The following is a 12048-nucleotide window of genomic DNA, read 5'->3' as shown; positions in this document are numbered from 1 at the left end:
TTGTTACTGTATAGTTTTATGTACGTCTGTGTGTTTGTGTGTGTGTATGCATGTATTTATATATATACATAATTATGTAGAGAGATATCACCCGCCACTGAGTTAAGTATTTGAAATTATCACGCTTCAATTGAGTAGTGTTTTTTTTTTTTGCAACTCAAGTGAGTAAACGCATCGTTATTTAGGTTTTCTTTTCATTATTGGTGAATCATCTAACTTTAATAAATGGGAAATATGTACCAATATACGTAATATGTATGTATGCATATATACACATATGTTTTTCGTAGGTTAAGTGTGGTAGCATTGTTGATGTTCTTCTTCTTCATCTTCATCTTATTTGTTGTTGATTTTGCTGAGAATGACATGATGATGTGAGGATCGATCTCTTTCAACTTTGATCTCGATCTTTTTTATGTTTTTTGCTTTTTTTTGTTTTTGATTTATAAAATAATTCGTTTTCTTAGTGTTTTAGGAGAAACTTATGATTGAAGCACAAAAATAAGATTTGCCGACAGATGAATGTCATTTTAATCTAACGATATACTTATTACTATTATAGTATTCTTAAAATAAAACTTATAAAAGGTTTCTTTGTGATTTTCTCCTTCAGTAATTCATGGAAATTTGATTACTTATTATTAAAAAAAATTAATATAATTAATTTCATATATATATATCTATAAATATATATACGCGCGTGTATATATAAATATACATACATATATACATATATATATACATGCATACACACACACATATATATATACATATACATATACATATATCTATCTATATATCCAACACACATTAGTTAACCTGATAATAGATCAACCAACAATTATTATGATTCCTTCTTGTGTTCGTGATGACCAACGATAGGTTATAAATAGTGAAGAGTATTTTACTGCTAAACCTATTGATTCTCGTCATCATCACCGTCACCATCATCGTCATCATGCTGCTCATCCAGCTGCTGGTGTTGTTGTTGGGCAGCAGCTGCTAATAACGCCGCTTTCTGCACTGCTTGTGCTTGCGCCTGCAGCGACGCTTGCATCGAGGGTGCTGACATGGCAATTTTCCCGCTTGTCTTGTACTCGGTCATTTCCTAAAATATTCCCCAAATATTAATACAACACTCATTCAATAGTTGTGGATGTCTCATTATTTTCTTACCCGTTCATATCGTGCCTTGTCACGCTCTGCCATCGACTCGTACTTTTGCTTGACCTCTGGATCGACGTCCGACCATTTGCGGCCCAGCTCTTTGGCAATATCGCCAACGCCGAATTCGGGATTAAGAGCCTTAACCTTATTTCTTTCATCATTGCAGAACCAGAAGAACGCAGACCTAATTGAAAAGACAAAATGCAAATGGAAATTAATACATTATGCATGGGAGCTTGAATGATGATGATAAATGCAAATATACATATATAGGGAAAGGGAAAGGGTAGGGGGTGGAGAAATCATAATTGAAAAATGTTAATGTTAGTAGAGATTTTGCTACGAACTCACAATGAACGTTTAGGCGCATTGGGGTCCTTGATTTGTTTTCTTTTCTTCCCGCGACCCACAACCGCACCCTTGGGCGGCACATAGTTTTGCATTTCCTGTTCGTATCGCTGCTTGTCTTTTTCAGCCATTTCGTGGAAGCGTTTCTTCTCCTTGTCAACCATTGTCTGGCAAAACAAATTAAAAGCGTTTTAAAAGAGAAGTCCATTAACTGTTAATATCGATTGCATCACTTACCTTCCATCGTTCAGCGCATTTTCGCGAGAATTCGGCGAATATCACCGTCTCATCGGGATGCTTCTTTTTGTGCTCCTCTCTGCAAGTTTGTACAAAATATGCGTAGGCGGTCATTCGACCTCTGGGTTTCGCATCAGCTTTTCCTCTGACCATTGGGCTCTGCAAAACACAAATAGATGAATAGGACTTGCATTAACAAAGTTGTCCCAACTAAGTAAGAAAAGCGAGCAAAACTTACGGCTGAGTTGATGACATTTTGTTGCTGTTGCTGTTGTTGCATCTGTTGCTGCTGCTGTTGTTGCTGCTGCTGTTGCTGTTGTTGCTGCTGTTGTTGCTGCTGCTGTTGCTGTTGTTGCTGCTGCTGCAATTGGGCAGCTGTGTTGGCATCCACTTGGCCCTGATTGGCAGCCGAATACCACCATTGGGAGCCGGGCACCGCTGCAGCGGCGGCGGCTTGTGCCATATTTAGACGGTAATCGTAGCCGGTGGTTGCCGCATTCGAGGTGGCAACAACTTGGGCCATTGTCGTGGCTGGATTGGGGAAACTGCTGGCCATTTTGTATGTGAATAGCTGTTGGCCAACGCCGGCGGTGGTGTTGGAGCTATTTTGATGCGCCTGCTGTTGATTCTGCTGGACAACTACTTGATGCTGTTGCAACTGTTGCTGTTGTACTGCAGCCGCTTGTTGTTGTTGCTGCGCAGCCAGTTGCTGCTGATAGTGTTGAATTGTTTGCTGATCAATAGTTTGTTGTTGGGGTTTGTTGTTGTTGTTATGATTGTGTTTGTATATATATGTTTATGTTTATGTTTATGTAGATGTAGATGTATATATTTATACATACGTAGGTATGTGATCCAGTGTGAGGCCAAAACAAGAGCGTTAGAGAGAGAGAGAGAGAAAGAGAAAGGGAGAGATGAAAAGGAATGGATTCTCCGCGTTGGCATCACACTGAATCAGATATTTCATGTATTGGGCATGCAAAAATCCATTTTAAATAACACATGATCAGCATTGTGATCGATAACATCGACTACCCAAAAAAGCTATCCTGACTAACGCATATTTCCATTTCACTTTAAATGTCGAGTAAAGAAGGCTCGCTCATCATTTGAATGGGTATTTATAATACACAATTGAAAGACAACAACTACGATCTCTAATAATGATCTGACGATATCTCTCTCGATAATCGTTATAGAAAAAAGGTGATCAACCCAGAAAAAAAAACTCAGGAACAAAACTGACCTAGCAAGACAAGCACATACAAATGCATTTATATATTGGCGTGCCTAATTAATCAACGAAAGTAATCGCAATTAAGAATCGTCTACGTAACGTGCACGAAAAAATAAAGAGAGAAGAGAGGCGATCATACAAAATCAGCAACATTGGCGTTTGGCGCCAAAAACGATCAACTCTCGCCTGCTGTATTTGTTTGTGTGCGTCACGCTCACTTGCCTCACACATACACACACACACACACACACACACGTACGTAGCGTGCATATGGAAAGTATTCAGTGAATACGCGCATGAAAAAAAATGGTTGGAGTAACAACAACAAATTCGCGAATGGAACATGTTTCATTTCTCAATTGTTCCATTCAGATTTATCAATATACCAACCAACCAAGCTGCGTTTCTTATTAGCAATTCTTGCGTTCACAGTATGTAAACAAGTTGTTACGCATATTTATGTACATATGCACAAACATACATGCGACCATGTGCATAAAGCTATCAGAGAGTGTATGTATGTGTGCAATAATAAAGTATAAACAAAAACAATGCATTGTTTTGTTAGAGCGCGAGGCATCGTCGTCAGCTGTTTGCCGATTTCGATTTTTCATTGAAACGCACAGCAACAACTGGAACTGCTGGGGATGGGGTTCGGTTTCTTTTTTCAATAAAAGTCACGTTTATATAGAAAAAGAAAAGAGCAGGTTCACACCAGACGCGGTTCGTGTTCGTGAACCAGTTTATCGACTCTTCTCTTTTATGCTCTTTATGCCAGGGGTGGCTAAGCTATTCATGTACAATAAAATACAAAGGCAACACTGGTCAAACATATGAATGTTTGTATGTGTAAATATATGTACAGGCCATGTACACATGTAGAATATCCCCAAAATAAAATGAAATGGTCAATTATGATGTAAATATATCTGCTTGTATGTACGTGCTGCGTACACTTGTAGAAATACTATGTACATGCATAACTAAAAACAAAATGGTTGTACAGCGGGAAAGAGCAAGAGAGAAGAGAGAGCGAGCGAGAACTGACAAAGCATTTCGAGTTTACACACAATCGCACACACATAGTAGTAGTTGTCTGCTTATAGCGAGACACACACACACACACACAACCACACAAAGAGAATTCGCATGGGGCAGACGTACATATGTATGTACATTTCTTTATATGCATACACACAAACATATGTATGTAAGTATGAATACAAGTATGTATATACAGGCAATTTCAGATTACGCAAGCCTCGTCAACTTTTCATAGATATGTATGAATGTACATAAGTAGTTACATACATGTGTATGTATGAATGTATGTACGAGCCATATACATGTGGATGTACACATACACACATAGCCTAGCGTTGTTTGTGTAGCATTTGAAAATATCAAGGCACATGTCATTTCCAATTTTATATTGTTAAATATACACACAATTGAAGGTATGAAAACATACATACATATGTATGTGCATACATACGTTCGCTGTATGCCATTTTGGCTGTGTTCTAAATTAACAGCATGCGTATGTAAACATCGCAGCAGCAACTAAATAAAATAAAAAATGGCGACCATAGATGCGCACGCAAAATACAAAATTTGCTTGTATGTGTGTGTGTGTATTGTCTTTACGGCGTCGCTGTTCGACTACGTGCAAAAGCATACATACATAAGTTTGTGTGTGTTTGTGTTTGCATGTTTATGTATTTAGTTTCTTGGCAAAATGCTCATATGCTGAGAACACACACACACATATACATGAATGTACAATGTATGTTTGTATGCAGTAAGATTCCAGCTTGGCCATTGTAAAATTTCCATACTCTACGCGTATGCGTTTCAGTCTCACATGTATTTTTATACATACTCATATGTGTGCGTGTGTTTGAATGTTTATATGTGTACATGTGTATATAACAAATGGAAGTAGTGCGTGTATTTGCCAATTTTATTTGTTGTTGGCGGGAAAAATGCAAAACTAAAATCAACCAAAAGAAACAAAAACACCATACCTACATATGTATGTAGGTTTCTCAATATGTATGTTTGTCTGTATGTATGTGAATGTTTGTATATATTTCTGTATGTATGTATGTAACTATGAATGCTTGTATGTATGTGCAGTTAAGCTTACCTGTATTTGATGAAAGTGTTCCATGGTTTTAGCCGATTTCTGATCTCCTTTAGCGGATTGGAAGGGGGTGGTGGTGTTGGCGGAGGAGGTGAAGGGGATTTAATCAGTTGTAGTTAAAGAGTTTAACTTTGTTAAATGTTTCTGTTCCTCTGTTCTGCTTCTTGCACTGCACACACACTCACACACACGCAAACACAAACACACACCACAATGGGGATAAAATAAGTGTTGCAAGCGAGTTTCCAACTAGCATTCGTTTTTCCTTTTTGTTTTTTGTATTCTCTATGTATGCATGTATATGTATGTTGTCGTATGTACGTTCTTCTATTGATTATTGTACATACAGATGATGTACAAAGGAACAAAACGGAGTCACGATATAACTTTATTTTTTCTGTTTTTCGTTTTTTTTTGTTTAATTTTTCCGATTCTTACGACAAATTACAGCGTAACAGCGAACGTAACGCAACACAACGCAACGCGAATCGTTTTTGTAGAAGTGTTTTGTGCGGTTGTTGTTGTTATTGTTGTTGGCTGTTTGTTTTTAGTTAGTAAAAAATAAACAAACGAGGCAACGCAACGCAGCAGCTTGTGCTTTATTGCAGGGCACAAGAGTGTGTAAATGTGTTTTTGTTGGTAGCATACAATATCAATGCGGAAAGAAAAGATGAGGTTCGCGCGCCGCTCGCTTGATTGAAAACACACACAGAGAGAGTACCAACAACGAATGCAAAGGCTATTGAATTGAATAGCCGTCTCTGCCGTACTGTGCTTCATAGCCACAGCCACGGTTCGGTTGCCTGGCTAGCGCCAGCGACTTCTGTATGCGTTGCCTGCGCGAGTGTGTGCAATCCGTGTGAGTCCCTCTCGCCCGTGTGTGTGAGAGAGCGTGAAGCGAGAGAGTAAAAACGGGCTAAAATGAGCAAATGATGGCGGCGGGCGGCATGCTGCTCTCATAGTGTACGCGTACACTGTACAGTTTTACTGAGCGCACTTTCTCTCCTGCTTGGTTTTCGGTATTGCTGCTGCTGAGTGTTCAGTGTGCTTAGCGAGAGCGTTTGTCTTTCTGTATCTGTGAGTGTGTGCGTGTATACACGTGGTGGAGGGAAACACAGGCCTTATAACATTTTTGGCTTATTACTTTTTATACAAAGGTTTACACACACACACTCGCACATACGTACATATATATGTGCATACATTCTTGTTTATATGTACGTAGGCATGTGTAGTGTCTGTATAACTAGATGTACATACTTTTTGTTTTTCTTATTACTATAATTTTCAATGTGTGAACACATCCTTATGTACATCTCCACATTCATACATTTCTGCACGTCTTGTACCTAAAACTTATAAACTTTCCATACAACATTCAAATAAGACAGAGGCGTACATACATATGCACATACATATGTATGTCCGTACATACTTGTGTACATACATATGTACGTTGTATATGTACATGCAGATGTAGATGCACACATATGTACTTATGTATTTACTTATTGTCAATTGTATGTACACGCAAATGACCGTTGTGGGTAGTCTGCACGTACATACTTATGTACATATGTATGTATGTATGTATGTACGGGTACTGCACATCAAAATGTACATACACAAGTTTTGTTTATATGTATGCAAGGCGACAATACATTCTCACCATATTGGTTTGCATGTGTGCGTTTGTTTTTCGCCTCTACACAAGCACAAAAAATGCATGTATTGGGTATATGGTATACACACACAGTGATATGCTTGCTACATACACATGTTTCATTTTGCGTTCCTCGTCTGACTGTACTTCCCAGCTCTCTCAATTTAAAAAGAGAGTGAGAGAGAGAGAGAGAGAGACACATTTGTTGGAATAATGCAGCTGTGTGTGAACGTGTGTTAGTGAGGTCACAAATACCCAACACACAAATTTTCTTCGATTTTATTTGATCATCATCATCATCAAAAGGGTGTTTTTATAAACTAAAATATATGTACACACCAATTGAAATGTGCATATTTCTTATTCTATTGTTTATTACTATTCTTTTTTTTTTTCAGCCAAATAAAATAAATTAATTTTCTCAAATATTTACATATGGGTATTCTTTTTTTTACCCAAATGAAATAAATTAATTTTCTCAAATAATATACACAATTAGGGTAAAATCAAGGAAAATCAAAAGTTTGAAACCATAAAATGGATTTGAATGCTAATAATAAATAATTTTTTTTTTAAATTCGCCGAATGTTTATATTCGATTATTGTGCATCTTATCGAAAAATATTGAGAATACAACCCAGGGGAGTGGTTCTATCAGGGATGGCGATCAACATTTTTATGTTACTAGTTCTTTGTGTTTTATATGTAGAATAATGTGTTTCGTTTTATTTGACAAACCGCATATTATAAAAAGAAAATACCATAAAGTCCTACATATCGTAGATTGTTAAAAATGTTAGCGCATAAGTTCGAAAAACATAATTTCATAATTTTGTTTAGCGATGCATCTCTGTTCCGTTCATTTCGTTCCACATGGTGGCGGCTTGTCATCTGTTCGTATGCATGTATTTATATGTTTATGTCCATGTGTGTGTGCCAGCTGTCGGCGTTAGATGCGAGTTATTGTTTGATTTGAAGCAAACACATTTGTAAACGAACGGAACTGAAATGGCAAACAAAACAGAAATACCGCTACCAGCTGAAGACCTCGACTGGGTGCAACTGAGACAAGATCTGGGGCCCGTTGTCGAAGTGGAGACAACCAAAGAGAAACTGTTGCGCAAAATCAACGAGAACCCTTTAGTGCCAATTGGTAAGTTTCATCACCCATTTGGTTTTTTTTTCGTTTTGTTATGTAAACACTAAAAGTGCATTAAATTTTTGCATTAATTTCGTTTGCATACACTTAGGCTGCCTTGCGACGACAGCGGCATTAACAGCTGGTCTTTACAACTTTCGCACCGGCAATCGCAAAATGTCACAATTCATGATGCGCACTCGAATTGCGGCTCAAGGATTCACTGTTCTCGCCTTGATTGTGGGCGTGGTAATGACATACGGCGACAAGAAATCAACAAAATAATAATTTATCGATTCAATGTGATTGTTGTGTAAATTAAAGAGTTCGACATCAAATTTCTATTCTAGCATAATCTAAATAATATTTTTGATCATTCATTGTTGTTTGTTATTTAACTTTATAAGATAGGATCGATCTTAAGTGCCTTCTCTCTAAATATATGATAGTTTATATGGCCTAGAAAAGCATCGCTACTGCGCAAGTAGTTAAAATAAAACTGAAAAAGAAAAACTAAAAACAAAAAGAGATCAACTAGTTTCGCTGTGGATCAACTGTGCTCATATATACTATACATATCACTATATACATATATATGTATGTTAAGAATTTTGGACCCTGATGCTTCAAGAGAAATATTTGGGTTAGGTTAATATTTTGTGGAAATGTTACGATCAGATAGAAAACATAAGCTTAGAAAATAATGAAGTCGAATTTTATATATGTAGTAGCTTTGGTCACATTGTATGTATATTCCTTTACAATAACAGACAGTATGAGAATTATTTTATGCGAGGCTAGAATCTCAAAATTACTATTTGAACTTTATTACGATCAGATAAAAATCTGTAAGACAAAGAAAATTAATTTCGTTTGGTAGCATTGGCCACACTTAATATTCTAATACGTTACTCTCCAAACTAATATCAATGTTAGCAATCGGAGCATTATTTTTTGTGAGGTTGGTTCTTGAAAATTGCAAAAAACAACAAATACTTTTGGAATTTTTTGTGAGAAAATGTAGTAAAAGTAAAGTAATTTGTATACATGCCTGTGTATTGGATGGGTGTGGCCAAAGCTACGGGGGTTGTGTATTATCCCCTTGGTTGGGGAAGATGCGCGCGCAGGACTCTCTGGGATGTATGGGGCGCTAATGTCAATTGTGTGCAGTACTCAGTTCAAGGTAGTATTTCATCGGTATAGGACGTTATTTGATTAAGGTATGACAATGTTTTGGAAAAAGAGAAAAAACAAAAAAATATGCAACACGATAATTGCAGTGTTCAAATACTTTATAATGATAAAAAGGACAAAAGATCAAATTGCTGAGAAACGCTTTATTGTGACAGTTGTAAACATGAAATATACAGAATATATGCATATATTGTACATATATATATATATATATATGTATGTATATATTACTGCAGGGCGATTGACCTGATTTAGTTGGTATTACTTGCAATTATATGTTTTATTTTGAATTAAAGGTACAAAACAACCCCCAAAGGGGGGAAGAAGGTGTACACAAGAACACACACACAAACATACATATGTACACATACATGCATAGGCATTTGGGTAGATAACATAATGTTAGCTGAATTATGTACATATATTTGATTCATTATTTTTAACAGACGTCGAGATGAATATATTGTTTGGCAATTGTGTGGGAAGCTGCGATCAACTGGCGGGTCCGCCGCCAGATTTTATTTTGTCGATGCCGCCGCCGCCGTTGCCCTCGTTCCTAATATCGAAGCCCAGGCACATCGATGTTCTGCTGCCCTCAAACGAATCGCAGCCCTGCTTTGCGGCCTTCATGTGCGGCCAGAGCAGTCAGCACAATGACAGCGGCAACGAGCTGATGGAACTGGTGCGAAGCGATTCCAAGGGTTTGGAGAATGTTTGGTTCTTTGTGTCCTCGTGCATTGGCATCTTCGTGCTCGGCTGCTTCCTGGCGCTCATCGTCATCAGATGCAGAGAGTGAGTAGTCCAGAGTTTTAACTTTCAATTGGTTCTTTCATTTGATCTCTGGAATTATAGCAGTTATAGTCAGTAAATTTGGTAAGCATACATACTCCATACTCTTCAAATATGTGGTGGGAACATTTCATTACTCTCGCTTGATTAACTTGCAAGTTAAACGAGTCTGTCTGTCTGTCTGACCGTTTGTAAGAACTCACAAATCTCTGGAACTAGATGAGCTAGAGCAACCAAATTTGCTGACAATACTTGTAACGCGACCCCACTTAACATGCATTGTTTTTTTTTTTTTAATTTTCAGCACCTTCTTCTCGTACCACGATGCAAACATCAAGCAGACGGCCATCAATGCACTGGGCGAGGCCACTAAATCGAATGCATTCACTTCTGGCGGCATTCTCTATCCGTGCGCCACGGCAAACAGTCGCGATTTGCTCCAGAGCCAGCTGGTCAACGACAGTCGTCTGCTGTGGGCCACTCTAACGCCACATGGCACCCGACATTTCATCATCGAGAACTCGCAGGATGGGCACTATGAGTCCGTCGACTATCGCGGCAAGGCGCACAATCAAGTCTTCCGAGGTTATGCAAAGCAATCGCAGTCTTTCGTTAAGGTAGTTTCTGGTGACTTCTCTGTTAGTGCTCGCGTATCAACTACAAATGTTGCATTCTCTTTGCAGTCCTTTGATAACAATGGTTTCGTTGACTACGACTACGAGGATCCCACACCGTTGATGGACTCCTATCATGATGACATGGACTCGGGCTATCAAGAGCCACATGAGGTCACCGGTTCATTGAAGCGTTCGCCACTTCGCACATTGGCATCGGGGTCAGTGTCGGTGTCGGTGTCGGGATCGGGTTCATCGCCCACAGCTCCACACGATTATAATGCGAGTGTATCAGCGAATCAGGCGAATCAGGGCAACTCGTTGTCCATTAGCCGTAAGACAACGTTGTCGCGACGCATCAGCGATGCCTCATCCCATAATGGCACCTCGATGTAAGCTTGATTAGTCGGTATAGCAATCACGTTATGTAAATTAAATATGGAACAGGAAAATGCAGCCAGTGTACGTCACCAAAACGAGAGAGAGAGAGGGAGAGAGAGAGAGAGAGTAAAAGTTGAGAGGCCTGTCGTCCAATAAATACATCACAATAAGAGACAAATGACAAACGAAGTTGGGCTCGGCATGCCGAACATTCAAATACCCTGGCAGAGAGTGCATTCCTACTAAAGTTGTTCTGATGCAATACCTCGAAATCGATTTCGAGACTGTGTGTGTTCCTATGACAGCTATAGCAATCCGATCCGACGGATCCAAATCGACGGATCTGCATAATATTACATTAAGATAACGTTCGGTACTAAGAGTGTAGATTACTTAGATACAGACAGACAAACATTATTCTGCTTGGGTATAATAATAATGGAATCAATGAAAACTAACTACAATATGCAGTATTTACGTAATCTAAGGAATCTACATATAGAACTCGCATGTTGAATAAGTCTAGAGTTGTGCTAATTCTTACTTAACTGCTAAACACTAATATTGAATCGCTAAATAATTCCATAATCAACACATACTATAACTATAACTACATATAACATAACATAATATTGTCCCATAGCTGAGACCTTTGAAAAACGATTTTGCATCAAATAAATTCATTTCAATTGTATTTTACACTGCGATTTTAACAACTTAACTAATTTGATTTATATTTACTTTATGTTTAACATGTCCCATTAAAAATAAATAATTATAACGAACGTCGCATAAATTATGATTTAGGTTGCAAAAAAAAAAAATACATATATAAATATATATTAAAATAAACAAGAATTTGTATAGTCGAGTATGCTCGACTGGAGGTTGCCCTGTGTCCAGTTACGCCTTGCTATATGCATAGATAATTAAATAGTTCTACTTCGAATCCGGAAGACGGATTAGGGAAATCATTATCGGTTTAATCATACGAACCAGATCGAAAATGTCATTTGCTGACTTTAATTCTCATTATAATTTGAAGATAAAGAGCTTAAGTTGTTTTAATCTTTAAGATCTGGCTTTTTAAACAGACGGACGGACAGACAGGCGGACGGAAGTTGAAATTTGTTC

At 37.9% G+C, this 12048-nt stretch overlaps 3 protein-coding genes across 6 annotated transcripts; 2 read left to right on the top strand and 1 right to left on the bottom strand.

The window, feature by feature from the left end:
- Positions 1-396: 396 nt before the first annotated feature.
- On the bottom strand, positions 397-5886 carry LOC132797314 (high mobility group protein DSP1). 3 transcript variants are annotated; one of them, XM_060808988.1, is made up of 6 exons: positions 5139-5886; positions 1991-2485; positions 1753-1911; positions 1519-1682; positions 1177-1351; positions 397-1108 (listed from the first exon to the last, which is right to left on the bottom strand). In XM_060808988.1, exons 1-6 carry the CDS (start codon positions 5160-5162, stop codon positions 917-919), a joined length of 1209 nt encoding a protein of 402 aa, XP_060664971.1. In that variant the 5' UTR covers positions 5163-5886; the 3' UTR covers positions 397-916. The 3 variants fall into 3 exon arrangements, with proteins under 3 accessions (XP_060664971.1, XP_060664973.1, XP_060664972.1); XM_060808990.1 differs by having other exon boundaries at positions 1991-2461; XM_060808989.1 differs by having other exon boundaries at positions 1991-2464; positions 5139-5885.
- Positions 5887-7712: 1826 nt separating this feature from the next.
- LOC132796298 (HIG1 domain family member 2A, mitochondrial) lies at positions 7713-8314 on the top strand. Its single transcript, XM_060807413.1, has 2 exons — positions 7713-7951; positions 8049-8314. Exons 1-2 carry the CDS (start codon positions 7807-7809, stop codon positions 8219-8221), a joined length of 318 nt encoding a protein of 105 aa, XP_060663396.1. The 5' UTR covers positions 7713-7806; the 3' UTR covers positions 8222-8314.
- Positions 8315-9091: 777 nt separating this feature from the next.
- On the top strand, positions 9092-11992 carry LOC132796292 (uncharacterized). 2 transcript variants are annotated; one of them, XM_060807407.1, is made up of 4 exons: positions 9092-9156; positions 9577-9922; positions 10224-10536; positions 10603-11992. In XM_060807407.1, the coding sequence occupies exons 2-4, from the start codon at positions 9585-9587 to the stop codon at positions 10927-10929; spliced, it is 978 nt and encodes a 325-aa protein (XP_060663390.1). In that variant the 5' UTR covers positions 9092-9156; positions 9577-9584; the 3' UTR covers positions 10930-11992. The 2 variants fall into 2 exon arrangements, with proteins under 2 accessions (XP_060663390.1, XP_060663389.1); XM_060807406.1 differs by lacking the exon at positions 9092-9156 and adding an exon at positions 9487-9517.
- The last annotated feature ends 56 nt before the right edge of the window (positions 11993-12048 follow it).

The sequence above is a fragment of the Drosophila nasuta genome, chromosome X, assembly GCF_023558535.2.
Source record: "Drosophila nasuta strain 15112-1781.00 chromosome X, ASM2355853v1, whole genome shotgun sequence".
In the NCBI taxonomy this organism is placed as follows: domain Eukaryota; kingdom Metazoa; phylum Arthropoda; class Insecta; order Diptera; family Drosophilidae; genus Drosophila; species Drosophila nasuta.
Note: the sequence above shows the minus strand (reverse complement) of the source record. Positions and strands in the feature narration are given on the sequence as shown.

Coding starts and splice junctions, on each gene's coding strand:
- LOC132797314 (XM_060808988.1), bottom strand. CDS start 5,162: ATGGAACACTTTCATCAAATACAG. Junction 1,912..1,990: donor AAAATGTCATCAACTCAGCC/GTAAGTTTTGCT, acceptor TGTGTTTTGCAG/AGCCCAATGGTCAGAGGAAA. Junction 1,109..1,176: donor ACAAGGCACGATATGAACGG/GTAAGAAAATAA, acceptor GGAATATTTTAG/GAAATGACCGAGTACAAGAC.
- LOC132796298 (XM_060807413.1), top strand. CDS start 7,807: ATGGCAAACAAAACAGAAATACCGCTACCAGCTGAAGACCTCGACTGG. Junction 7,952..8,048: donor GAACCCTTTAGTGCCAATTG/GTAAGTTTCATC, acceptor GCATACACTTAG/GCTGCCTTGCGACGACAGCG.
- LOC132796292 (XM_060807406.1), top strand. CDS start 9,490: ATGTACACATACATGCATAGGCATTTGG. Junction 9,518..9,576: donor ATACATGCATAGGCATTTGG/GTAGATAACATA, acceptor TATTTTTAACAG/ACGTCGAGATGAATATATTG. Junction 10,537..10,602: donor AATCGCAGTCTTTCGTTAAG/GTAGTTTCTGGT, acceptor TTCTCTTTGCAG/TCCTTTGATAACAATGGTTT.